Here is a 22,397-nt window from a genome sequence, read left to right on the forward strand (position 1 = left end):
CTTTGTCCAAGTTGCACAATATCCCTGGGGGAGTGGCAGGGAGACCCTCTGTATAGACACGTAGAATCCCACCCAGCCCCTGATGGACTCTGCTCACCTCTGTTCCCCTTCCCCCACCCCAGTGCAGGACAGCCCCTGTGCCCCACCCAGCTGTCTGACTGGGCCCAGGAGGGCAGACAGCGTTTGCCTTTGGGAGAAGCTGAGCAACAGCATGAATTGGTTTGTCCTGTACACAATACACTAGGGCTTGGGCTGTACATTTACATTGAACCCCACATGCTGAGGACTCCATGACAACACTGACGAGAGGATTATTCCATTTACAAAGCTCTGTGGCCAGCTCCTTCTCCCACCCCTGGTGCTTCTTGGCACCTGGGACAGCAGCCTCTGGGGACAGCCACGTTGTCGCACCTTCCTGTCCCCTGCCCAGGTCCAGAGCCCCAAAGGTGGAGTGTCCCTTCTGCCAGAGGAACACACGCACTGCAGCCCACATGACCCTAACGGAGCCTTGGCCACCCCAAATAACTCCACAGCCTCTTCCTCCCCACCACTGAGCCGATTTTCAGCAGCAGGAGCAGTTTCTCTCTGCATCGCTGTCCTTTAAGCAGTGCACCCCTTCCCCGGATAGTTATTTTTAATGCTGCCACACACAGGTCCCAGAGGTCACATTCCCTCAGGGCTGAGCAGATAAATCTCGCACACTGACATTTTTTTCCTTGCAGTATTAAAAGCTCTTTTGCTTTTCAGGATGACATATGATGTTATGCTTATCACCTAGAAACAAGTGTCTCACTCCATCAGGCTCTACCTCCAGCCCCTGCAGGGAGGGGATGGAGTTCAGAAAGGGAACCCTGAGGATGGACAGCGGATGGCTCAGGCCAGAAAGTCACCTCCCCAGAGGGAAGGGGGGAGCCCCATCCATTCCTTGGGATGATTAAAGCCACTAGAGAATGCATGATTGAGAACAATCCCATCCTGGCCCCAGGGAGACAGCCTGGTAGTCTAACGGGCCTTTTCCAGCCAGTCCAGGCTCATCCAAAAGGAATCATTGGACACCTGATGTATGACAAAGTGGCTTTTTCTCTTGGGTTTAAGACCCTGTTGAACCCCTCATGACACCAGGAACCTTCTCTCCATGCTCACTGCAAAGCCATCAGGATGCTCAGTTGGTGGGAGAAGGATTTCAGTTACGTGGTGTCTTGTTGCACAGTGACACAAGCCAGCACACAGGTGTGATCAGCAGGGAACCCATTTAGAAACTCCATGGTTTTACCTAGAGAACAAAAGATAGCTGCCAAATCAGCCAACGTTACCAGAGGGAAGAGCCACGTGGAGTTCAAGGTAACCATGGCACCTGGTGGTAGGGACATGCTCTTCCTTGTTTTCTTCCAGTGCAGAGGCAGAGGTTGTGTAGGAAGAGGCGCTGCTCTTTGTGTTGAGCTGAGGGCTCCTCAGGTGACTCCCTAGGCTGAAAACGATTACAAGAGCTGGATCTGACAGCTGCTTTGGATTTTCTTCCGCACTGGGAGAAGGGCGTCGTGTGGAAGCTCTGAACCGTCCATGTCTCTTGTGAGTGGGGAGCAGAGAACTCCCTAAAAGAAGAGGCAAAGGAATGAGTCTTTGCAACCCTGCCAAGCAGTCCCTCAGTGCAGCTTATCTGGCGGTGCCAATGTTCCTGTACTGGCACATGAGAAGGTGCTTAAAGGTTTTCTTGAAAGTGGCATTACAGAGGGCATAGCAGGCTGGGTTGATGGTGCTGTTGACATAGCAGAGCCAGTACCCAATAGACCACACTGTCTCTGGCACGCAGGTCTCACAGAAGGTATTAATAAGGACCATCACATTGTAAGGAGTCCATGTTAAAATGAAGGCAAGCAGGATGGCAAATATGGTTCGGGTGACTTTTTTCTCCCTGGCTGCCATCTGGCGCTTCTTCCGCACCTGACTCCTGGCAATGCTGGCAAACTTCCTGGCAACATTGGCTGGGCGACTGTTCGACAGGGTGTTCTGGGCAGAGGCCGCTGTCTTAGCTGGGACAATCTCAATGGCTGTGACACATTCAGTACCAGTCTGCTTGGTGACTATCTTAATTTTGGACCACTTGGAGGCCACGTTAACCCGTGGGGGGGCAGGACTCTGCCCTTGCCCAGCTGGTAAAATTTCTGCCATCTGCTTCTCTTTTGTGGTCTGGGTGATACTGACTGTGCTGGATTCATTGGAGGTCTCCTTCTCTTCTTGCTGGCCTGCAGCCTCTGTCTGTGCTAAGGGTTGGTCCTCCACTTTACCATTCCTCACCTCCTCCTTCACTTCCACTGCCCTCTTGGGAGAGTTGTTGTTGTTCTGTTTGATCAGCGGGCTCTTAAAGAAGCTGAGTGGCTTAGCGCTCTTCTCCTTCTTGCTCTCTGGTTTGTGCCTCCGCACTCGGCTCCTGCTGGCCAAGGAGATGTGAATGTAAAGCACAGTCATGATAACCACTGGGAGGTAGAAAGCAGCAATGGCTGTGCCAAAAGTCACAGCTGGATTAGACAGGAACTGGATGTAGCACTCCCGCTCCGGGACTGTCCTCTTCCCAACAATGAACTGCCAGAACAAAATGGCAGGAGCCCAGAGAACAAAGGACAATATCCAAGCTGCTGCAATCATCAGCCCTGCCATCTTGGTGGTCCTACGAGCCGGGTAAGTCAGGGGCTTGGTGACACAGAAATACCGGTCAAAACTGATGATGAGTAAGTTCATGACAGAGGCGTTGCTCACCACATAGTCCAGCGCCAGCCAGAGGTCACACACCACAGCCCCCAGAGGCCAATAACCTTTGATGATATAGACAGTGTAGAGGTTCATGGAAAAGACCCCGATGATCAGGTCAGCACAAGCCAGGCTGAAAAGGAAGTAGTTGTTCACAGTCTGAAGCTGGCGGTTCACTTTGATGGACAGCATGACCAGGATGTTCCCCACCACAGTGACCAGACTGAGCGAGCCTGTTACCGTGGCAATGAAGACGAGCTCTACAGTTTTATAGTGGTTAGAAGGATGCTGCAAGGCCACCTCAGATCGGTTGCCATTGGTGAAGTTGTCATAGGTAAGGTTGGCCATTTTCATCTGCCAGGGCTGAGCAGAGAGGTTATGCATGAATTCTGCAGTGCGGAGGAGAGAAAGGAAGAATATTACACACAGGCATCCTTCTGCCCTCTCCTGCCTCGGCCATCGTGGGCTCCTTTCACCAAGTTTCCCAAGAGTTTAGCCATATTGTTTCTTTGCATGTTGCCTCTGGTTTTGCCAAAAAAGAGTGGACAATTATATCCCTTTCTCCCTAATTGCTTTTTCCTATCACCACTCCCATATCTCTCCCCGTACCCTCTAGTTCTACTGGGATACACTTTTTAGCTCTGAATATTAGACTTTTTACAATGGAGCTTCGCCAGCAGAGCTGTCTGAGAGGAGCCCAAGGCTGGAATAACAGGAAGCTTCAGACCAGGATTGAGATGTATGAGCAAAGCTGTGTGTGAACAGACCAGGGCTGGAATAGCAGAGTAATGGGAGAGGAGCAGGAGGGCTGTAGGTCAGGACTGAGGAATGTAGACAGGGCATTTTGGTTTTCATAGGACATTCTTCTTATTACATCTATTCTAATGAGATGGGGAGAAGATGCAGACTTAAGGCAAGAGAAGGCTACATTATGCTCACTTATACCTCTTACACTCCATTGGTTTTACTGGGATGGTACCCGTGTAATTAGCAGCAGAACAGATCCAATTTCTTTTAATGGTGTCTCCTTCTTGCATTCTGCACCCAGATGAATGGAGTGAATTTCAGCCTCCTTCCCTCTCTCACAATCTGGAGAAAAGACTCTTGTTGCCTCCCCGTAACTGAAGCTGTAGCTGAAAAGCAGCCACTGTGAGAAAGCGAAGGGAGCTAAGGGAGCGGTTGCTTAATCTGAGCAGTCGTGTCTCTTTAAACCTTAGCATTTTCCCAGACCAATGTTGTTTGTAGCAAATGCTTGAAAATCTCATTGTGTTGTACCATTCCCATCTGCCCCGGCAGCCCTCTCCCCAGGAGCTGTTCACGGCAGCAGTTTGTGCTCCAAAGTGAATAGCCTTGGAAGCCTCTCTTGGCTTTGTTTTTAATCATGGCATGAGATTATGGAGAAACAAAAAGCTCCAAAGGGAAGCGCTAAAGAGTGAAGCCAAAGGAAGGGTCCAGCTAACAGAGCTCCCAGCCCATGCTCAAGGCATTTACCATGGAAATCCTGCCCCCTGCTGTCTGCTTCTTGTTTTCTGCTGGTTGACTTCCCCTGAAAGGGCTCCTGCTCCCTGGAAGACACTGATGGGGATACATGGCTCCCTTGGGGTAATGAGAGTGAGAATGGCCTGGTGGGGTTGGAAGCTGCAGCCGCTCCTCCGTGGCAAGGCAAAGCAGCAGGTTCAGTTCTCCCTGTCCTGCTGAGACGCCATTTTCAGCAGCTGTTTTACCAGGCCTCACGAGAGTGATGGAGACTGATGGTGAATGCAGGACGTTTGGCCTTCTCTGTGCACAGTGCCCTGGCCAGTCAGCCCACAACTTTACATGGCAATTGGGTGCTAGTGAAGGGGCCAAATGAACAGCCATGGGAGTGAACACAGACAGGACAGGTCAGCCTGGGCAACAGCTGAGCAGCCTTCCTCTGCATCTCCCCTCTGACCATTGATGTTCTTCAGCCCTCAGGAGAGGTGCCAGTCCAGGGGACTGTACAACCCTGTTCACTGTAACCATTTGAGCGGCCTTAAGCCAGTCCCCAGCCAGGGCAATGGTGAGCAAGTGCATATGCCCCTGCCTCAGTTGTGTCCCTGTCTCATGCGGGCCAGCGGGCAGTGGATGTGCAGGGATGAAAAAGAGGATAACTAGGCCTTTCTGACCCCACTACAGACCCCAACAAAATAATGGGCTATATCAGGGCCTGGCATCCTGCTTTGGGCAGGGGGCTGGACTTGATGACCTCCTGAGGTCTCTTCCAGCCCTAGGATTGCATGATCCGGGGAAAGGTGCCGGGGTGTGGGAAGAACTCACGTGGGTCTCCAACAGCAAATGGCTCCTTCTGGAAAGCAGGACCTGGAAAAGAAACAACAGCAGGCCCCAGATCAGGTAATGAGAGTGTGACCTGCAGCACTGAGAAACCCCTTTGGGAGCTACAGCCTCTGGGGCAGGCTTTGAACATCAGAGAGCCACCAACAATATTTCACTCTTCAGCCCAATGGCCGAGCACCTGCCCTGCCTAGGCCCATCCAGGCAGAAGGGTGGCTCAGAGGGGAGGCCAACGTTCAGCATGCTGAGGTGGTAAGAGGCCAGGCAGAGGGATGAGGCCTGCTGGGCAAGGGATTCCTGTAGCCCCAGTCCACATGCAGTCTCTTGGCCAGAGGGCTCGGTAGAGGGAGGCTGCATATCGGAGCTGAGAGATCATTTAAAGTCAGTCAGAACGAGGTGCTAGCAGAGCTCTGGATGCACGTCTGAAAGCTCCCGAGGTGCATGCTTTCCCCTCCCCGAGGCAGGGCAGGGTGGGAGCAGCACGGAGCGGGGCTCCCACTGGATCGCCAGGCCCAGCTGATGAAATAAAGAGGCGTGAGCATCAAACCAAGTGATAGAGCTACACTCGTCTACTCAAGCTAGTGCACTAAAATAGCTCTGTGGCTCAGCAGCCACCCACGTTCGTACCTGAGTAGGCCGTGCCAGCACAGGAGTGAGAGGAGACCAGTTGGTATGAGCCACACCTACCTATCTGTGCCCAAAGGGGTCAAAAGCCTGAGTGAGCTGGAGAGGTTCTGCCTGTTTCTTTCTAGAAGTACAGATGCTCCTTGATCATCTGCTGCATCCTCCCTCCACATGGCCCATCACCCCGTGCGCTGCCTGATCCTCTCTCACCCACATCACCCCCAGCAGCTGCTCCCCTGTCTTGGTCTCCATAACAGTCCTGCCCCTCATGCCTACTGACCCCTCAGGCCTTCAGTCCCAGCATAGGATGAAGTCTAATGAGATGCCTGCACACAAGCCCCATCGTGCTTTTGTAATTTGCATACACAATGCAGCGTCCCAGCCATGGCAGGGGCTACAGTGCAGCTGTCCCCACCCTCTCACCGCACAGACACAAGGTACCCACTGTAGATTCCAGGGGCTTTTCTCTCCCACACTGAACTCACTGTCCCCCAGGAGAATGCCAGGCCCAGCAGCTGCACCTTGGGGAGCACAGCATATACCCCCGGCCCTGGCCCAGCATCTTGCTTGAAGTCTGAGCATCAGTCTCCCGAGCAACATGTCAGCCACCTGCCTACACTGCGGCAAGGCACCCTGGCTAGCCTGTGCCAGCTGAGTCAGGCTCCTGGAGCACCAGCTGCAGTTTGAGCCAGCACTCCCCCCCTGCAGGGTCCTAGAGCCTCATCTCCACCCAGACCTGAGTATCAACACCCTGTTGAACAGCCTGTGTCACCTGGCTCAGGCCAGTGGGAGAGGGGGGTGTTACTGCAGTGTAGGCAAATGTTATGTGACTAACTCGTATCCACACCTGAGCAATATTTCGCTGAGGAACGGATCCACTGCAGTGTGATTAACCCAATGCAGATTCACCCTGGGCTGGGCCTCTTGGCCTCTCACCCCGCCCAGCCCAGGAGTTCTGGCCCAATGACCTGGAGAGGCGAGGCACAGGAACCACCTTTGTGAGCCCAAAGCATTGCTGGAGCCCACAGGGGACTTTGACATGCCCAAGACATGCAGGGTGACTGAAGGAGGAGATGGGGGGGAGGGTTGCCTGCCAACTTCCCAGCTCAGGACTCAGCCTTCCAGCAATAGTTAGCCTAAAAGAGGAGTGTGGGCTGCAGGCCACAGCTTAGTGACAAGGCCCTCCACTCCCTCCAGCCAGCCAGACCTGCCTACACGGAGATTATCCCTGCCCCAGCAAACACCCGCACCCCCTAAGCCAATGTGGCTCATTTGCTAGACCTGGTGCTTGCTTTCTAGGACACGCTGTCAGCCTGGAGCTACAATTATTTAGCCTGGCTGCAGGCAGCTATTGCAGGATGTTAACGAGATGAAGAAATCCCTGGCACCTTTAACGCACTGAGCAGCCCTTGCCCCCTTCCCAGGGGATCCACTGAGGCATCAGGGCTCATTATGCCAGTTGGTACCAGCAGAAAGGAGAACAGGGCATTGACAACCTGGGGCTATTTCTGTCGCTTTCACTGAGGCACCAGGAGCCCCGTAATTACTGCAAGAGTAAACCAGTGGCAAGCGTGATTTGTCATGGCCTGCCAGAGAAAGCAGCCTTCCCGGTGCCCCTATGGCCCCCACACAGCTGTGAGCCACACTCAAGAGACTGCATGCAAAGCGGCCGGTCAGGGGCAGACTCTACAGGTTCTTACCCCCGGTGCAGCCAAAACCTGAGGGAAAGGAGCGTGTGAGAGAACTGCAAATGATCGCAAAGGAAACAGTTCCTGTTGGATTCACATCCCTGCCAGGTGGGCTGCACCATGGCCTGCCCATGGCCACAGACAATCTTTGGTACGTCCTTGTGGCAGCCCAGTCCAGGCACTGAGGAGACATCTCCTCTCCCAGCATTTCTACAGAGCCACAATCTGAAGAGTTTATTCAAGCACCTGAATCTTTGGGGGCATCTCTCTATGCAGCTGATAGCTCAACCCACCCTGATGGAACCCCCCCCTCCCCTGACCCAGAGGCACACCCACACATTAAACCTATTTCCTGGTAGAGGCCTGATTCATAGGACTCCACTGGCTGCTACAGGGAACCTGCAGTGGGAGATTGGGGCCCTAGATTTGTGGGCACTAACTAAGTGTTGGGATAGAAAAGCCCCCGTGTCATTAGCCACGACAGGCTCCAGTCAGGCACTAGAGAACACAAGGCAGGGGAGGGAAGAGAGGGAGCCAAGGGAGAAGGCCCCATGAGACCTGACCTGAATTGCAGACAAATAAAACAAGGATTTGTAGAAGCCTTCCCAGTGCAAAGCGGAAAATCAGATTCAGATGCTGTCTTTGGCAAGAGCGGGGTTGGGAACTCAAACTGCTGAGACCAGGAGTCACAAAGGCAGTCAGCCAGTGCCTGAAGAAGCTCTGGGGCACAGGAATACAGAGAGCACCTAGAGCTAAAAGGAACAGGCAGGGTAAAACCTGACCACCTCGCCCAGTCTAGGGACAGGGTAGGGGGCACGGGAGCAGGCCTTCCCTGTGGCTGGAGGATGCTCTCAGAAGAGTCCCACCACTTGGTTTTATGAACATTAATTGTGAAAGAAGCAACAGGAAAGTAAGTGACCCTTAGACACTCTCATGATACTGCTTCCCACCCAAGTCTCCTGAGCCAGCCGCAGTACGGAAGCAGCTCCCCGACTCCACAGCCGTGTCCCAGAGCCTTTGGCAGCATGGATCACCGAGAGGCTGCTCCCCCACTAGATGTAGTGGGAGTCCTTGGAGATGGCTCCATTCTTCCATAGGATACAAAGCCGAGAGCAGTGATGGGTTTCCCCTCTCCCCAACTGGGACTGCCCCAGGGGACTGGATCCTAGAGCCTCTTACTCAGCAGGCGTGTGGCACCATTTAGGGAGGACTGAGACATGTCACAGGCCTAGCAGCCAGCTTGTCGACAGATGCAAACTGTGGGCTCCCCTAGCAGGGCAGCCACAGTGCTAGGACCTGTGACTAGAGCTGCTGCTACTGCATAGCCCAGGGCAGTGAGGAAGCATTCTGAGGCCCTGTTGTAAAGGTCACTGCCTGCTAACCGTGAAAGGGGGACCTAGGTTCACAATCCTGCTTGACTCCACATTGCCCCTAGAGACTCAGGTAGCCTCCTATCTCTGGCTTGCGAAATGTTAATCATTCCTCTTGGGCGGGATCCACGAACCAGCCCCTCCAGACTGGCTGTGGCAACTGCCCCTGTCTGGGTTTGACACCAGGGGCTAGTGAAGCTCCCCGTGACTAGCACCTCAGCAAGACAGGCTGGCGTCCCATCAATGCTCACACTGAGCTGGCTGCTAGCCGAGTTCCAGAGCCAAGTCAAGGTCTGAGCGTGGGCCCAGTTATCTCCGGGGCCATCTCTCTCCTTTCCCCACCACACTGAGACACTGGCCACAGCCAGACTGAAATAGGGGCAGGGCCCAGGACTATGGAAAGGAGACCAGGCCAAGCCTGTACCTGTAAGGGACGGATGGTTCCCAGAGGTCTGGGAGTGAACAGAAAATCAGGCCGTAACACAGAAGGGGTCAGCTGCTGACCCCTATGGATGGTAAGAAAGCGGCATGGTTCCTGGGTGGGCTGTGTTTGCGGGAGTTATGCTAGAAATGAATGAATGAGCATCAGCTCTTCTCCAGCAGGATCCTAGCCCCCAGAGGGTGTTTAATGCTGTCTGTCCATCACTAGAGTGACTGAGTGCCCTGGGACCCTCTGAAGGCACTTGACCACAGTTCAGGAGGTTGGGCCCATGGGGAGGTAACAGCCTGAGTTCTTAGTGTAATGAAGAGGCACACGTGGCTCCTGCAAGACTGGACTGCTTGTTAGGCTCCATTATAGACACGTCCTGCAGAGACGTCTCCTGGGTGCAGGCAGAGACTCACAGGCACCTTACAAAGACCCAAACTGAGCCCCCCCTCAGCGTGGGCCATGGGACGAGGTGCTGACAATGCCTGGGCTCACTTTCAGCACCCCCAACTCAGGGGTCCCATCCTCAGCCCAGCTCCCTCTTCAGCCCCTCCTGCCCTCAACCATTCAAACAGCTTGGGCTTCAGCCCAAAGGAGAAATACAAGTCAGGGGAGTTGGCTGGTTTCTGCTGACAGCCCTGCCTAGGGCCCCACAGAGCGGTCTCAGCTTAACACACTGGCCTGGCAGACAGGAGTCAGGCTCCTTTCCTCAAGGGATGGGAGGAGGGACACAAGTTTATTAGGTGAACAAATACCAGTCAGCAGCAGGGTCAGTAGAAATACGTGCGAGGGCCTTCTATGGCCTGACTCACACGTCGGCAAAAGAGGAAAGAGAATGGTGCCTGCTGGGCCCTGTTCTGCTCTCAGGGGCACCTCGGTGATCCAGAATTACCTAATTTAACCCAGTGAAGCTGGTGCAGATTTACAGCAGGGTAACAGAACAGAACTTGTCCCATTCTCGCTCCTGCTCTCCCTGTGAGGCTTCCCTCCCTCCCCTACCCAGCAAAGGAAGAAGCATGAGATGGGAGAGTCGGGGTCAGTGCTACTCACCAGAGCACAATCCCAAAGTACTTCCCTATTCTGCCCCACTCCAATGTCCCTGCTCAAGCACTAGGGCCCTGCATGCACCATGCTGCTAAGTGCCATCGCTTTCTCAGGTCAGGCATACGCCATTTGAAGCAGGCTGTTGTGCCTGTGCAGTTCCTGTATTCTTCTCTGCACCTCACTCTGTGGCCACCCTAGGACACACCCTCTCAGTCCCACCTGTGCTGTTTAAAAAGCTCTGAGGCTCAGGATACGCTGGCTGGAAGGCACAGGACACCCAGGGTCTCAAGTTCCTCTGTGCTGGCCTATCAGATTTCCCAGCTGATATTCATTTGAACTGCAGTCTATTTCTTTAGAGATGTTCATGCAGCAGGCGCTGTTGGAGAGAAGGGGGAGCTGGGGCTGGGTTGTGTGGGGGAGAGGGGCTGGACACTGAAGACTTGGAGAGGAGCCAGGCCTGGGACACGCTCTCTATGGGAACATACTGTACAATATGGAATAGCCCAAGGAGCTTGGAGCTAGTCAAAACTGAGGAGGCAGGAGCAAGAGCTGGGTGGGGGCTGCAGTGGGCCTGCCTCCCCTGAATGCCCCAGGATTCCTGTGTTAAAGGAAAACCCTCTCCTTTCCCTCAGGGCCAGTTAGCACCTAAATTATCCCTCTCTCTTGAATCACTCACACCATTTCCCCCTTTCCTCCCCCACATCCTGCACACTTTCTTGCCCTTCACTCACTTTTTGTCCTAATCCACCACCCCCACTTCCATTTTTCTCCCTCTCCCCCCCTTCATTCCTCTGGTTTCATTCTCTCTCTCTCTCTCTCTCTCTCAATGCTTCGCCTCTGTCTGCCGCCTGCTCTCTGCTCCAGAGCACAGGAGTCAGAGGGAAGATGCAGCCTTGGCTCAGAGCAAATGACATTTTGAAAGGATTTGTGGGGATGACAACCAGAGGGAACCATAAATTCCCCAACCACTTGGCTTTGCTCCCTTCACGGCCTGTCACTCATCTGGCACGCTCAGCGGACGCTCTCCCAGACTCGCTTTCACCCACAAGCTGGAACAAACTCAATTTCTGTCCTCATGCCTCTCTTGGCCTCTTAGCTGTGATTTATTACTTGTTTTCTATCCTGCAGCCCTTATACGCCTGCTGATAAGATCCATCTAAGTTTGTAGTGTCCGACCAGTTCTGAAGCAGCAGACACTATAGTGGCTACTGTTATAGTGAACTAGTCACACTCAACTGACCAAACAGCCACATGTGGCTAGTGGCTAGCGTTTTGGACACCGTACGTGAACACTTAACAGACCTTGTGAGCGTTTTGACGGGGAAGGCCCGTTATCCCCCATTTTACAGATGGGAAATGGAGACACAGAGATAAGCTGCTATTTAAACTTTTGCTCTTGTAACTTGTGTCAGAAATGTACAGAGCTTTGCCAAAGTGCTCTATTGTCACCAAAAATCACTCCTGTTTTGATAATAAATAGGCCAAATGATTTAAAGAAATGATCTAGAGAAAAGGGTAAACAGAGAGGTGGCAAAATTTGCAGATGGTACCAAACTGTTCAAGATAGTTAAGAACAAAGCAGACAGTGAAGAGCTTCAAAAAGATCTCACCAAACTAAGTGATTGGGCAACAAAATGGCAAATGAAATGTAATGCTGATAAATGTAAAGAATGCATGTTGGAAAAAATACTCCCAACTATACATATAATACGATGGGGACTAATTTAGCTACAACTATTCAAGAGAGAGATCTTGGAGTCATTGTGGATAATTCTCTGAAAATATCCACTCGTACTGCAGCAGTCAAAAAAAGCAAAAAGAATGTTAGGAATCATTAAAAAAGGGATAGAGAATAAGACCAAAAATATTTTAATGTGTCTATATAAACCATGGTATGCCCACATCTTGAATACTGCATACAGAAGTGGTCACCTCATCTCAAAAAAGATATGTTGGCATAGGAAAAGGTTCAGAAAAGCGCAACAAAAATGATTACGGGTTTGGAACAGGACCCATATGAAGAAAGATTAAAAAGACTTTGACTTTTCAGCTTAGAAAAGAGAAGACTAAGGGGGAGATATGATAGAGGTCTATAAAATCATGACTGGTGTGGAAAAAGTTAATAAGGAATCGTTCCCACAATATAAGAACGGGGGTCACCAAATGAAATTAATAAGCATCAGGTTTAAAATAAACAAAAGGAAGTTGTTCTTCACTCAGCGCACAGTCAACCTGTGGAACTCCTTGCCAGAGGATATGGTGAAGACTAGGACTTTAACAGGGTTCAAAAAAGAGCTAGATTGATTCATGGAGGTTAGGCCCATCAATGGCTATTTGCCAGGATGGGTAGGAATGGTATCCCTAGTCGCTATTTCTCTGGAGGTGAGTGATGGCGAGAGATCACATTGTGTTCCTCCCTCTGGGGCATCTGGTATTGGCCACTGTTGGCAGACAGGATACTGGGCTAGACCCAGTATGGCTGTTCTTATGTTTTTATGTTCTTAAATTTCAGCTAATGAGTTAAGAGATTATGTTAGAAGCTTTTGAAAAATGACCCATTAGAATGCAACTGTTTTGGAAACAGTCTCGCCCAGGGTCTCACTCCAAGCACGTGGAACAAGAAGCCAGTGCCATCACTAGGTGTTTTAGTGCAAGAAACACGAGCCTTGCATAGGACTGCAGGCACTTCCCCAGTTACAAACATTCGACTTAAAACATCCGCACAGACAAACAAAACCAGCAGCCTCAGGAGAGCAGGCAAGAGTATGTCTGGTGGCGAGCAGCACAAGCGCTGGCCGGAGGACTGCAGAAGAGCCGGGGGAAGTGGCACAGCCAGGCTATGTCTAGACTGCAGGCTCCTTTCGGAAGAAGCTTTTCCAGAAGAGATCCTCCGAAAAAACTTCTTCCGAAAGAGAGAGTCCACACTGAATGGACACTATCTTGCACTTCAGCTGTGATTACTGTGGATGGAGTGGCCACCAGGGCACCTGTGCTTTTTCCTCTTCTTTCGAAAGAACTCCTTCTTCCCCGTCCAATCCTGGGCTCCCTCACATTCAGCTCTGCACAATGCACCTTAACCATGGTGTACACACACACACACACACACACACACACACACACACACACACACACACACACACGCAATCTCGTAGAAAAAGGATTACCGCTGTCGGAAAAAACCCTCTGTTCTTTCAATTTTTTTTTTTTAAAAGAACACGATTGCAGTGTGGACGTTAAGTGAAGTTTTTTTGGAAAAACAGCCATTTAAAAAAAAAAACCCTCTAGTGTAGACATAGTTTCAGTGGCTGGACAGAATCAGGAGGGGGACCACGGCTTCGCTCCAGCCACGGACTGCAAAGCCGTCCCCGCTCCCTGCTCCTCCGGCTCGGCCCATGGTCAGCCAGGGAATGCCCAGAAATCCTCTTCAGAATCTCCACCTACTGTCTCATCCTCCTCTAATTAAGCCTGCTTTTCCTCAAGCACCAGCATTCAAGGTTAAATTAAAAAATAAACGATTTCTACTATTTTTCATTGCAAATATGCAGTATTTCAGCTACATTATGAGTTAAATGGGCTTTTGTGGACTAGTTTGGGAACCTAACTACCATTTACAACATTGTTTCTATGGGAAAACGCGTTCTAAGTTCCAAACAACCAACTTACAAACAAGCTTTTCAAACATAACTCATTTATTAGTTGGGGATTTCCTGTATCTCCCAACCCATTCCACAATACCCACTCCCACTTGCTCCCGCAGTGTTTGTTGAATTTTTAACTGGCTCCTGCTGTTATGAAAGTGGGTCTGGTGAGACCAAAGGGATCTCAGTGCCACTGCAGAGTCCCTCCCCCCCTTTGTGGTTTTTTTCTGTCCGTCCCATTTTTCTGGCCTGCTCTCCAGCTTTGTCGCCTGGGCAGCTCCTTCACTTGCTCCACCCTGGGGTTACTCCCCTGCTAGAACCCAAAACATTTGATATGTTCTGATCACTGGACAAAGCTGACTTTCCTCAAAATATTGCTAAAGCCCAGCCCTGACATCATGCAGCCACAGACTGGAAGACACCAGAGAAGAAAGTCCTACCTTACAGCCTCCCTTTATTACTTTCATCCTTGGGCCATCTGCATAGTGCCCCTCCATCTGAATCTCAGCCCTTGGCTATTCCAGCCTGCCCTCCCCAAATGCCTAAGCATTGCACACTCCTCAATTCCAATCCTACATCTGCTACTCCAATCCTGGGCTCCCTCACATTCAGCTCTGTCTAATGCACCTTAACCATGGTCCACATCCGTCCCCCTCCCCTTCCATTCCGCAATCCCACAATTCCAATCCTGCTTGCTTCTGACTAGAGAAACAACTCTGCTAAACTGCACAGTTGCTTTGTTTTAGGGCTCAGTGGAGACTCATTCCATTTTGATCAACACAGGATTTGAAGCCAAGTCCCTGAAGGTAGACAGCGCGCACACAGACTAAACATATTTCTACGTAATGTATCTGCTCAACAAGAATCACCACCAGAAATAACGACAAACTCTAAAACATTTGTCAGAGGAACATGTACATATGGGAATGGCATCAATTAGATAAACCAATTAGTTTCTCAAAGGCATATGAGTGTAATCCCCTCCCAGAAGAGATCGGCTTCTGATCTGGGCTTATTAAATCAAGACCTTTGGAGGAAGAGCAGAGCTTGAAAAGATGCTGAGCCCTATGGACTCCCTTCCATCCCAACAGTGGAGGGGCTGATGTATTTATTTACAGTTCACATGTACTAAACTGAATCTCTTAAGTGTATCACATGAGCTAAAGGCACAAACCTTCCCATGGCTCACAAATCTGAATAAGAAGCTATCCTGACAACATTCCGAGTCATAGAACACCCTCCCATACATGCACTTCTCCCGTCCAGGAAAGATGGGAAGAACAGGTAAGTCTTGTGACACAGTCTGGGAGGCACCAAATATGGCTTATAGCCAATCAAAGAAGGAAGCAAATACCAGGGATCTGGAATCCTTGGTCAAGAACAATTTCAGCTCCAGTTCCATCACAATTACACCACACTCCTCTGGGAATTGTGGCTATTGCAGTTCTCTATTGAGGAAAAAAAAAAGCAATTCTCTCAGGAAGCCTGGGCTCCAATAATTGTGTGCTTTGTAGGTGAACATGGCATCTTCCCCTACACCCAGAAATCTTCTAGCGGCCAGCATGGACCCCAGAGGATAAGCATCACCCTCTTCTCCCACTTCCTGCCAGCAACAGAAGGGGGGATACCACAGTATTAAAGCTACTCACAGCTTTGGACCTTTGCAAATAGACTGTGTGACTGCCCATGAGCAGCATTTCTCAGCTTTTTTGATACCAGGACTGGATGCTGCCTTCTCAAACTGTGTCAGGGAGATCTTAGGGACTGGTTGCTGAGAAACACTGCACTAGAACTCCACAGGGAAGCCTTTTCCTAAGAATCTGGGGTTAGGACAGACCTTCAGAGAACTCCTTAGGGAACCCAATGTCCCTACACATCCCTTTTCTCAGACCCATAGCCTGGGATCTCCAGAGGCAACACAGCTCTGAGATTCATTCTCCCACATTGGTCCCATTATACAGATGTCGTGTTGATCATGAGCATGATTCCAGCCAGGGTCCCCTCCCCTTTCCTTAGGAATCTAGCTCCAACATGTCTTTCTTTGGCAAATATCTGATGGCATTAGATTCAGCAGCCACTAGATGGCAATCTTGGTTCTGGCAAAAATGAAACAAACCCTTCTCTGGCTGTGACAAAGTGGGGTTAACCATGGGGTTGAGTCAGTAGCTCTGGTCTGGTTGGACCAGAGTGCTAGACCTCTCCCCCCAAAACGATTGAGGAAAGCTGCAGACTAAGTCCCTTAGGAGGTCTATGCTCCAGCTGAATCGGGCTCCCATTAAGGGGCTGTTTAATTGCTCCGTAGATGTTTGGGCTCATGCTGCAGCTCAAGCTCTGAGATGCTCCCACCTTGCAGGGTCCTAGATTCTGGGCTCTAGTCCAAGCCTGAATGTCTACACTGGAGTTCAACAGCCCATAGCCTGAGCCCTGCAAGCCTGAGAGCTGCAGATTCTTAATTGCCATGCAGCTGGTTTGATACTCACATATTTTGGTCTGGTGATGAGAAGAACCAGCACTTCTCCCATAGTACTGGTGCATAGTGAGAGAGATGCAGCCGTGTTAGCCTGGTGCAGCTGAAACAAAAGACAGGACTATGTAGCACTTTAAAGACTAACAAGATGGTTTATTAGGTGATGAGCTTTCGTGGGCCAGACCCACTTCCTCAGATCAATTGTGCCAATTTTCTTCCACAAATTGATCTGAGGAAGTGGGTCAGGTCCACAAAAGCTCATCACCTAATAAACCATCTTGTTAGTCTTTAAAGTGCTACATAGTACTGGTGCATGCCAGTGTCACCAGAGCCATCTGACAGAGCACGAGGCATGGCCTTGGGGGAATCTATGTATGGAGGCGTCCTGCACCACGCATCACCAGCGCATTGGACAGTGACAGGAACATAGCTCGGTGAAGTAAGACCCCGGTTGAGGGTATCATGCTGATCTGGCCTAACTACCTCACGGTGGAAGATACTTGCCCTTATAACCAGGATTTTACAGTGGGAGAGAGAATCCACATTAGTCACCCCATGTCAAGAATACCCCCTGTTTAGCAATGAAGACAAAGCCAGAATGCTGGGACGCTGACTCCAACATGTGCAGCTGAAGGAAGTGTTTGTTGCAGTTACCGCATGGAGGGTTAAAGGTTGGGGGTTAATGTAAGGTCAGAACAAATCAGATTTCATATTTTGGTTAGAGACAGCGACAAAGGAATTCGCCCAGAGCTGTCAAGGCCTCAGCAAGAGGCACTTTACCCTGGTTCCCAGCCTTCTGCTGTTTATCGCTATTCTCCTAAAAGTGCCGAGAGGGTAAAAATCTAATGGGATTAGTTCTGTCATGTTAAACTGCAAATGCAATGCAGGTTTTAGCATTAGCACAGGCAGAGAACTAAGCTCCAAGGAAAGAGAGAGTGGGGAAGGAGGAGGAAGAAAGGAAGAGAGCAAGAAAGAAGAATCAGGAGGAAGAGAGAGTAATAAACGGGTGTTTATGTTTATGGAGAGAGAGAGAGAGAGAGAAAGAGAGAGAGAGAGTGTGTGTGTGTGTGTGTGTGTGTGTGTCAGAGAAAAAGATTGAAGTGGGTGATGGTTTGTAGTGATAATAGCTTTATCTAATAGTTGTTAATTAGTTACTGAGTCATGGCACTGCTTTACATATAGTGAGCGATTGTTCTACTTGACAGATTCACACCCCTCAGAGAGTGTGAAAATGTAGCTCTTAGATACCAGTAATAGGCACCTTGGCAATATGATAGATAGACAGAAAGAAAGAATAAAGGATGTGGTTCTATTCCTGGCAAAGTGAATTGGCCAGGTTTGACACAGGCAGGGAGGATTCAGTGCTTGATGGTGTCAGACACAGGAGCCAGTGATCTCTGTCTAATTAATATGTGCAAATAAAAATGTGAATTGATAGTTCACCAGCATTCAATTGTATTTGCTTGTTTAAAATGCAGTCACTCCTCTTGCACTGCCAGGAATGCCCCAGACTTGGCAGTTTCACCCTGGAAGGCGTGACACTCTTTTTAACTCCTTATCTGACTATAAACAATAGATAGCGTTGGTGGAATTACTCATTGCAAATAACTCACAAGGATGCGTTTGGGCACTTTTTTCATTGAGTAAATTATTCATGATTTTTCCTATTTATACAACCAATTCTGATAAGAGAAAACAAAATTACTGCACTCCTTTGATTGAGCTGAAAGTCTCTGCCAGTATTACCTGGAGCAACACATGCACATGCTGTTTATCATCAGTCTTTAGGAGTCTCTCTCCTGCAACCCACATGGCCAACCTCAAAGATTTAGGTGATTGGAAGGTCTGATCGTGGGCAGGCTGCAGGCAGGGAGACAGGTTGGTGGCAGAAGGGGGATTTGAAAATCACAGTTCTACTTACATTATTTGTTTTTCAGTTTTTAAAAAATGAAAGATGCCTGCTGGTGACAATACAGCATGTTTGTTAAAATCATGTCAAATTAATTAATCAAAGCAAATGAATTAGTATTCATTTATTCTATTGCAGTGCTCAGAACGGTGCTAGGCACCTCTCTATGCAAGTAAACATGCATGATCCTCTAAGCAGATGGCTTTCCCATCCTGTTCCTAACAGCATTATGAGCTAGGTGAAACTTTATTATTGATTGGGTTAAAACCTCATTGAGATTGAGAGGTGTGAACTCACCCTTCAACTAACACACATTTAAGTGTAAGCACCTACCTAAGGCAGGGGTGGGGAACCTTTTTTGGATTGGGGGGCTACTGATCCATAGGGGAAAAAAATCAGTAAGGGGCCACACAAAAAAGTGAGAAGCAACCCACCTAACCCTCACCGATGTGGCCCCAGACTAAGATACCTCACTACTCTAACATTCCAGCCCCATGGAGGAGGTGGGGGAGGTCCAAGTGTGACAGAACCCCCCATGCTTTATGAAATGGACTTTCGAACACAAATATGCATAACTCAAAGATGCTTTGGACAAACTGCTTCATGTAACCTGTCAATCTTAGGGTATGTCTACACTTGCAGCCTATTTCGGAATAGGGCTGCAAATGTAGGCATTCAGAATTGTGAATCAAGCCCAGGATTTAAATATCCCACTCTTGATTTGCATCTTCCTGTCTGGGCGCCATTTTTTTTTTAAATGTACAAGCCCGGAATAACTGCCCGTGTCTACATGCGGCAGTGAAACGGGCATTTGAAATAAAGCCCTATTTCGAACTACCTGTTAAACCTCATTGCAGGAAGAATAACAGGTAGTTCAAAATAGGGCTTTATTTCGAATGCCCGGCAGTTATTCCGGGCTTGTAAATTTCAAAAAATGGCGCCCGGCCAGGAAGATGCAAATCAAGGATGGGATAATTAAATCCCGGGCTTGATTTGCAATTCCCAATACCTACATTTGCAGCCCTATTCCAATATAGTCTGCAAGTGTAGACATACCCTTAATGTCTTAATCTGTTGGGTCTGTTTATCTTATTTTGGTGTATGCATCATTCTTGTGTGTAAAATTAGACATAAAGAGTATGGAATGATTTATGGTTTTTAAATGTGTAAATGAAAGCCATCAAGAGTGTTTCCAAGGCTGGGACAATGTCTGGGCAATCATATGCAAATCGCCTTTTGTTCTTAAGTCTTAGCAGTGATTGGTCTTAGGAAGTCAAATGACCTCCCTAACCAGTAAGAATTGGCCAGGTAACTTCCCATGCAAAAGCGGAAAAACATTAAAAAAAACCAAATAGCCTTTAAGGTGCTACCAGACTAACAAAACACGTAGTTGGTATCATGAGCTTTTGTGAGCACAACCCACTTCTTTAGATGACAAAAATGGATTCTTTAAAACTATGGGAAGCTTAGCAGTTCTTTGGCTGGCACACCCAAGGAAAGGAACCAAGACCCCCAGAGTGAGGAACAGCCCTGGTTTTGGAAGGCTTGGCTGGGAAATAAACAGTTTTAGGGTGAGTTTGCAATAAGTTTGTGTACTGAGGTTTCAGTGTTAGAGTTAGCTTAGCGTTCTCTGTGATTTTGAGTTTGTAACCTGCTTTGCTCTGCCTGTTTACACTTATTACCACGTAAATCCTACTGCTTATACTTGAGCAGGAAGGTAAGTGGCATTGGTCTTGTCAGCATCCCAGGAGGCACCCCAAGGGGTCAACTGACCGTACCCCATCACATCAAGGTTCAGGGCTTCTCCCAGGCCAGATTAACTTTTCTGGTGGCCCAGGGCTGTTAGATTTTGTGGGCTCCCCTAGGCTCTGGGGTGGGGCTTCAGTGTGCAGGAGGGGAGTGCAGGACCAGAGTGGGGGTGGGAGATCTGGGCAGGAGAGTGTAGGAGCAGGCTGAGAGTAGGAGATTGGGTGAGAGTGGTGTGTATGGGCAGTGCTTACATGCATAGCTCCATGGGGATACAATTGTCTCTGCACTCCCCCCTCCCCCCCCACTGCTCCCACTGGCAGTGATTCCAGCTAATGGGAGCAGTAGAGGAAAAGCCTCCAGGTGAGCAGTTCCATGTGCTTCCATTTCCCCAGTGAGGGGGAGAGGAAGCAGCAGCACATGGAGCCACTTCCTTCCCTTCACCAGGAAGAGCCTGCAGGCCAGATCCAGCCCTGGCCTACTTCGATCCAGCCCATGAGGCTCAAGGCTCCCCCTCTCCCTGCAGCAGGGAGCCAGGATGGGCACTCGAGCCACATGGGGAGGGCTGTAAGGCTGGAGCATCAGCTCTCTGCAGAAGGTGTGGAGGAGGGAGCCCCAAGCCTTGTGGGCTGGATCCAGGCAAGCTGCAGGCCAGATCTTGTCCACAGGCTGTAGGTCTCCCACCCCTGACCTAAAACAAAAGGTGTGTGTGAACCCACCCAGGAGCTCTTAGCTGAGTATGGGTGGGAAGGATGAATAGGGGAAATGAGAATAGAAAGGGAGAGGCAAGGAAGCCAAGCAGGAGGCCGGTGTGACTTGGAAAAAGCTAGAAAAAGAGAGATCTTTTGGGCTGGTGTTGGCTAATGGAGCTAGCAGGCTGTAAGCTAAGAAACTGTTCCTTTTGTTCTTAGCTCCTGCTGCATTCATTTACAGGCGTTTGTTCATTCATGTAAGCACACAAGATGGCATCAAAGAAAATCCCACGGTCTCTCAATGTTTACTTCCATCTGAAACATCCTGATTTTGTATTAGCTGCTCACCTCGAACAGGAGCATCGCAGTTTCTAGGTTCAGAGGCAAGCACTTGTGAGCTGGCACTCCTGTTGACCCAAGCTGGAGCAAATAATGGGGTGCTGGCAGAAATAACAAAGGGCCAGCAAGGTTTCAAAGAAGTCCCCTCAACAGGAGCTTGGGTTTAAACCAAAGCCTGGAGCTTTTGCAAAGGGGCTAAAAAAGTATCTGGAGGATCCCAGCAAGGGGTGAGGGTTGTCTTGCAGACAGTGGTCAAATCTCTGTTGGAACAACTACTGCAAAGTGTCCAGACAGGTTGAGAAACCCACCTGCAAACCTTCCAGGATAGAATGGCCAGATTGATTAAAAAGGTGACCAGCCAACTGAGTTCCATACACTGGATGGCTTTTCCATAAACTATTGGAGATCAGTCAAGTTGCAGTCAATCTGGGAACTTACTGTCAGAGATGAGCTGCAGCAAGGCCTTAAGCGCTCAAAAGGAAATCCAAGGTTCACAGACAGAGGTTATGTCTACACTACAAAGAAAAGTCAGAAAAAGAATTTGCAATTTGCACATCTTTTCCCGCTTTTCTTCCAAAAGAGGCTTTTCCAACATTTGGTCCATCTATACGTGGCCAAATGTTGGGGAAAAAAAACCTCTTTTGGAACATCTCTTTTTCCTTGTAGAATGAGGTTTACAAGGATGCTGAAAAAACGTATCATTCTTGTATGTGAAGTTAGAAGTATGAAGTGTGGATCTGTTTAGAACTCTAAATGTGCCAATGAGGGCCATTACTGGTGCTCCGGAAACAAAGACTCAGTACTCAAACCAACAACCTGTTGATGGTCATATCTGACCAAACTGTGGTTGGTCCTAAAAAGGCAGGTGACCATGACACCTAGTACTAGAATCTATCTTGAACCTGATATTTTTCCATGGGGGTGGAAGGTGCCAAACAAAGGATTCCCGCCATGTGAAAAAGTCTATGTAAGCAATGGGAAGCAATCAGCCTTTGTCTTCAGCTGGCCTTTGAAACTGCTTGGCCCACTCTGAGACGATCCTTGACAACGAAGAACTCTGCAAAGCTATAGACCCCGGCCAGAGTAAAAATAATCGCTGACTGGAAATTCTTTACCTGAGAGTTAAGAACAGCTGTTTAGGGTAAGAATCTGCATGTAATAAGTTTCTTAGCGAATAAGACCTAACTAAGGTGTCTGGGTTTTTTTTGTTCATTTTAATATAGTAACGGACTTTGATCTGACTGTTTTCATTTACAACCACTTAAATCCTACCTTGATACTTAATAACAACACTTTTGTTTATTACCAAGCCCAGTGTAAATAACTGTTACCTGGGGCTGGCGGGAGAGATGGGGGTGGGGGGGGAGAAACAACACTGTGCATATTTCTCTATCA

The 22,397-nt window shown here is 49.4% G+C and overlaps 1 protein-coding gene across 1 annotated transcript in view; it reads right to left on the minus strand.

Moving 5' to 3' along the window:
• Positions 1-1,233: 1,233 nt before the first annotated feature.
• CHRM4 (cholinergic receptor muscarinic 4) overlaps positions 1,234-22,397 on the minus strand; it is a 40,385-nt gene continuing 19,221 nt past the window's right edge. The window contains exons 2-3 of the mRNA XM_014570585.3: positions 5,044-5,085; positions 1,234-3,134 (exon numbers count right to left, since the gene is read on the minus strand). Of these exons, the coding sequence (XP_014426071.1) occupies positions 1,654-3,134; positions 5,044-5,085 (1,523 nt within the window). The 3' untranslated portion in view covers positions 1,234-1,653. The remainder of the gene's footprint in view (positions 3,135-5,043; positions 5,086-22,397) is intronic.

This window comes from Pelodiscus sinensis, chromosome 4 (genome assembly GCF_049634645.1).
Source record: "Pelodiscus sinensis isolate JC-2024 chromosome 4, ASM4963464v1, whole genome shotgun sequence".
Lineage (NCBI taxonomy): Eukaryota > Metazoa > Chordata > Testudines > Trionychidae > Pelodiscus > Pelodiscus sinensis.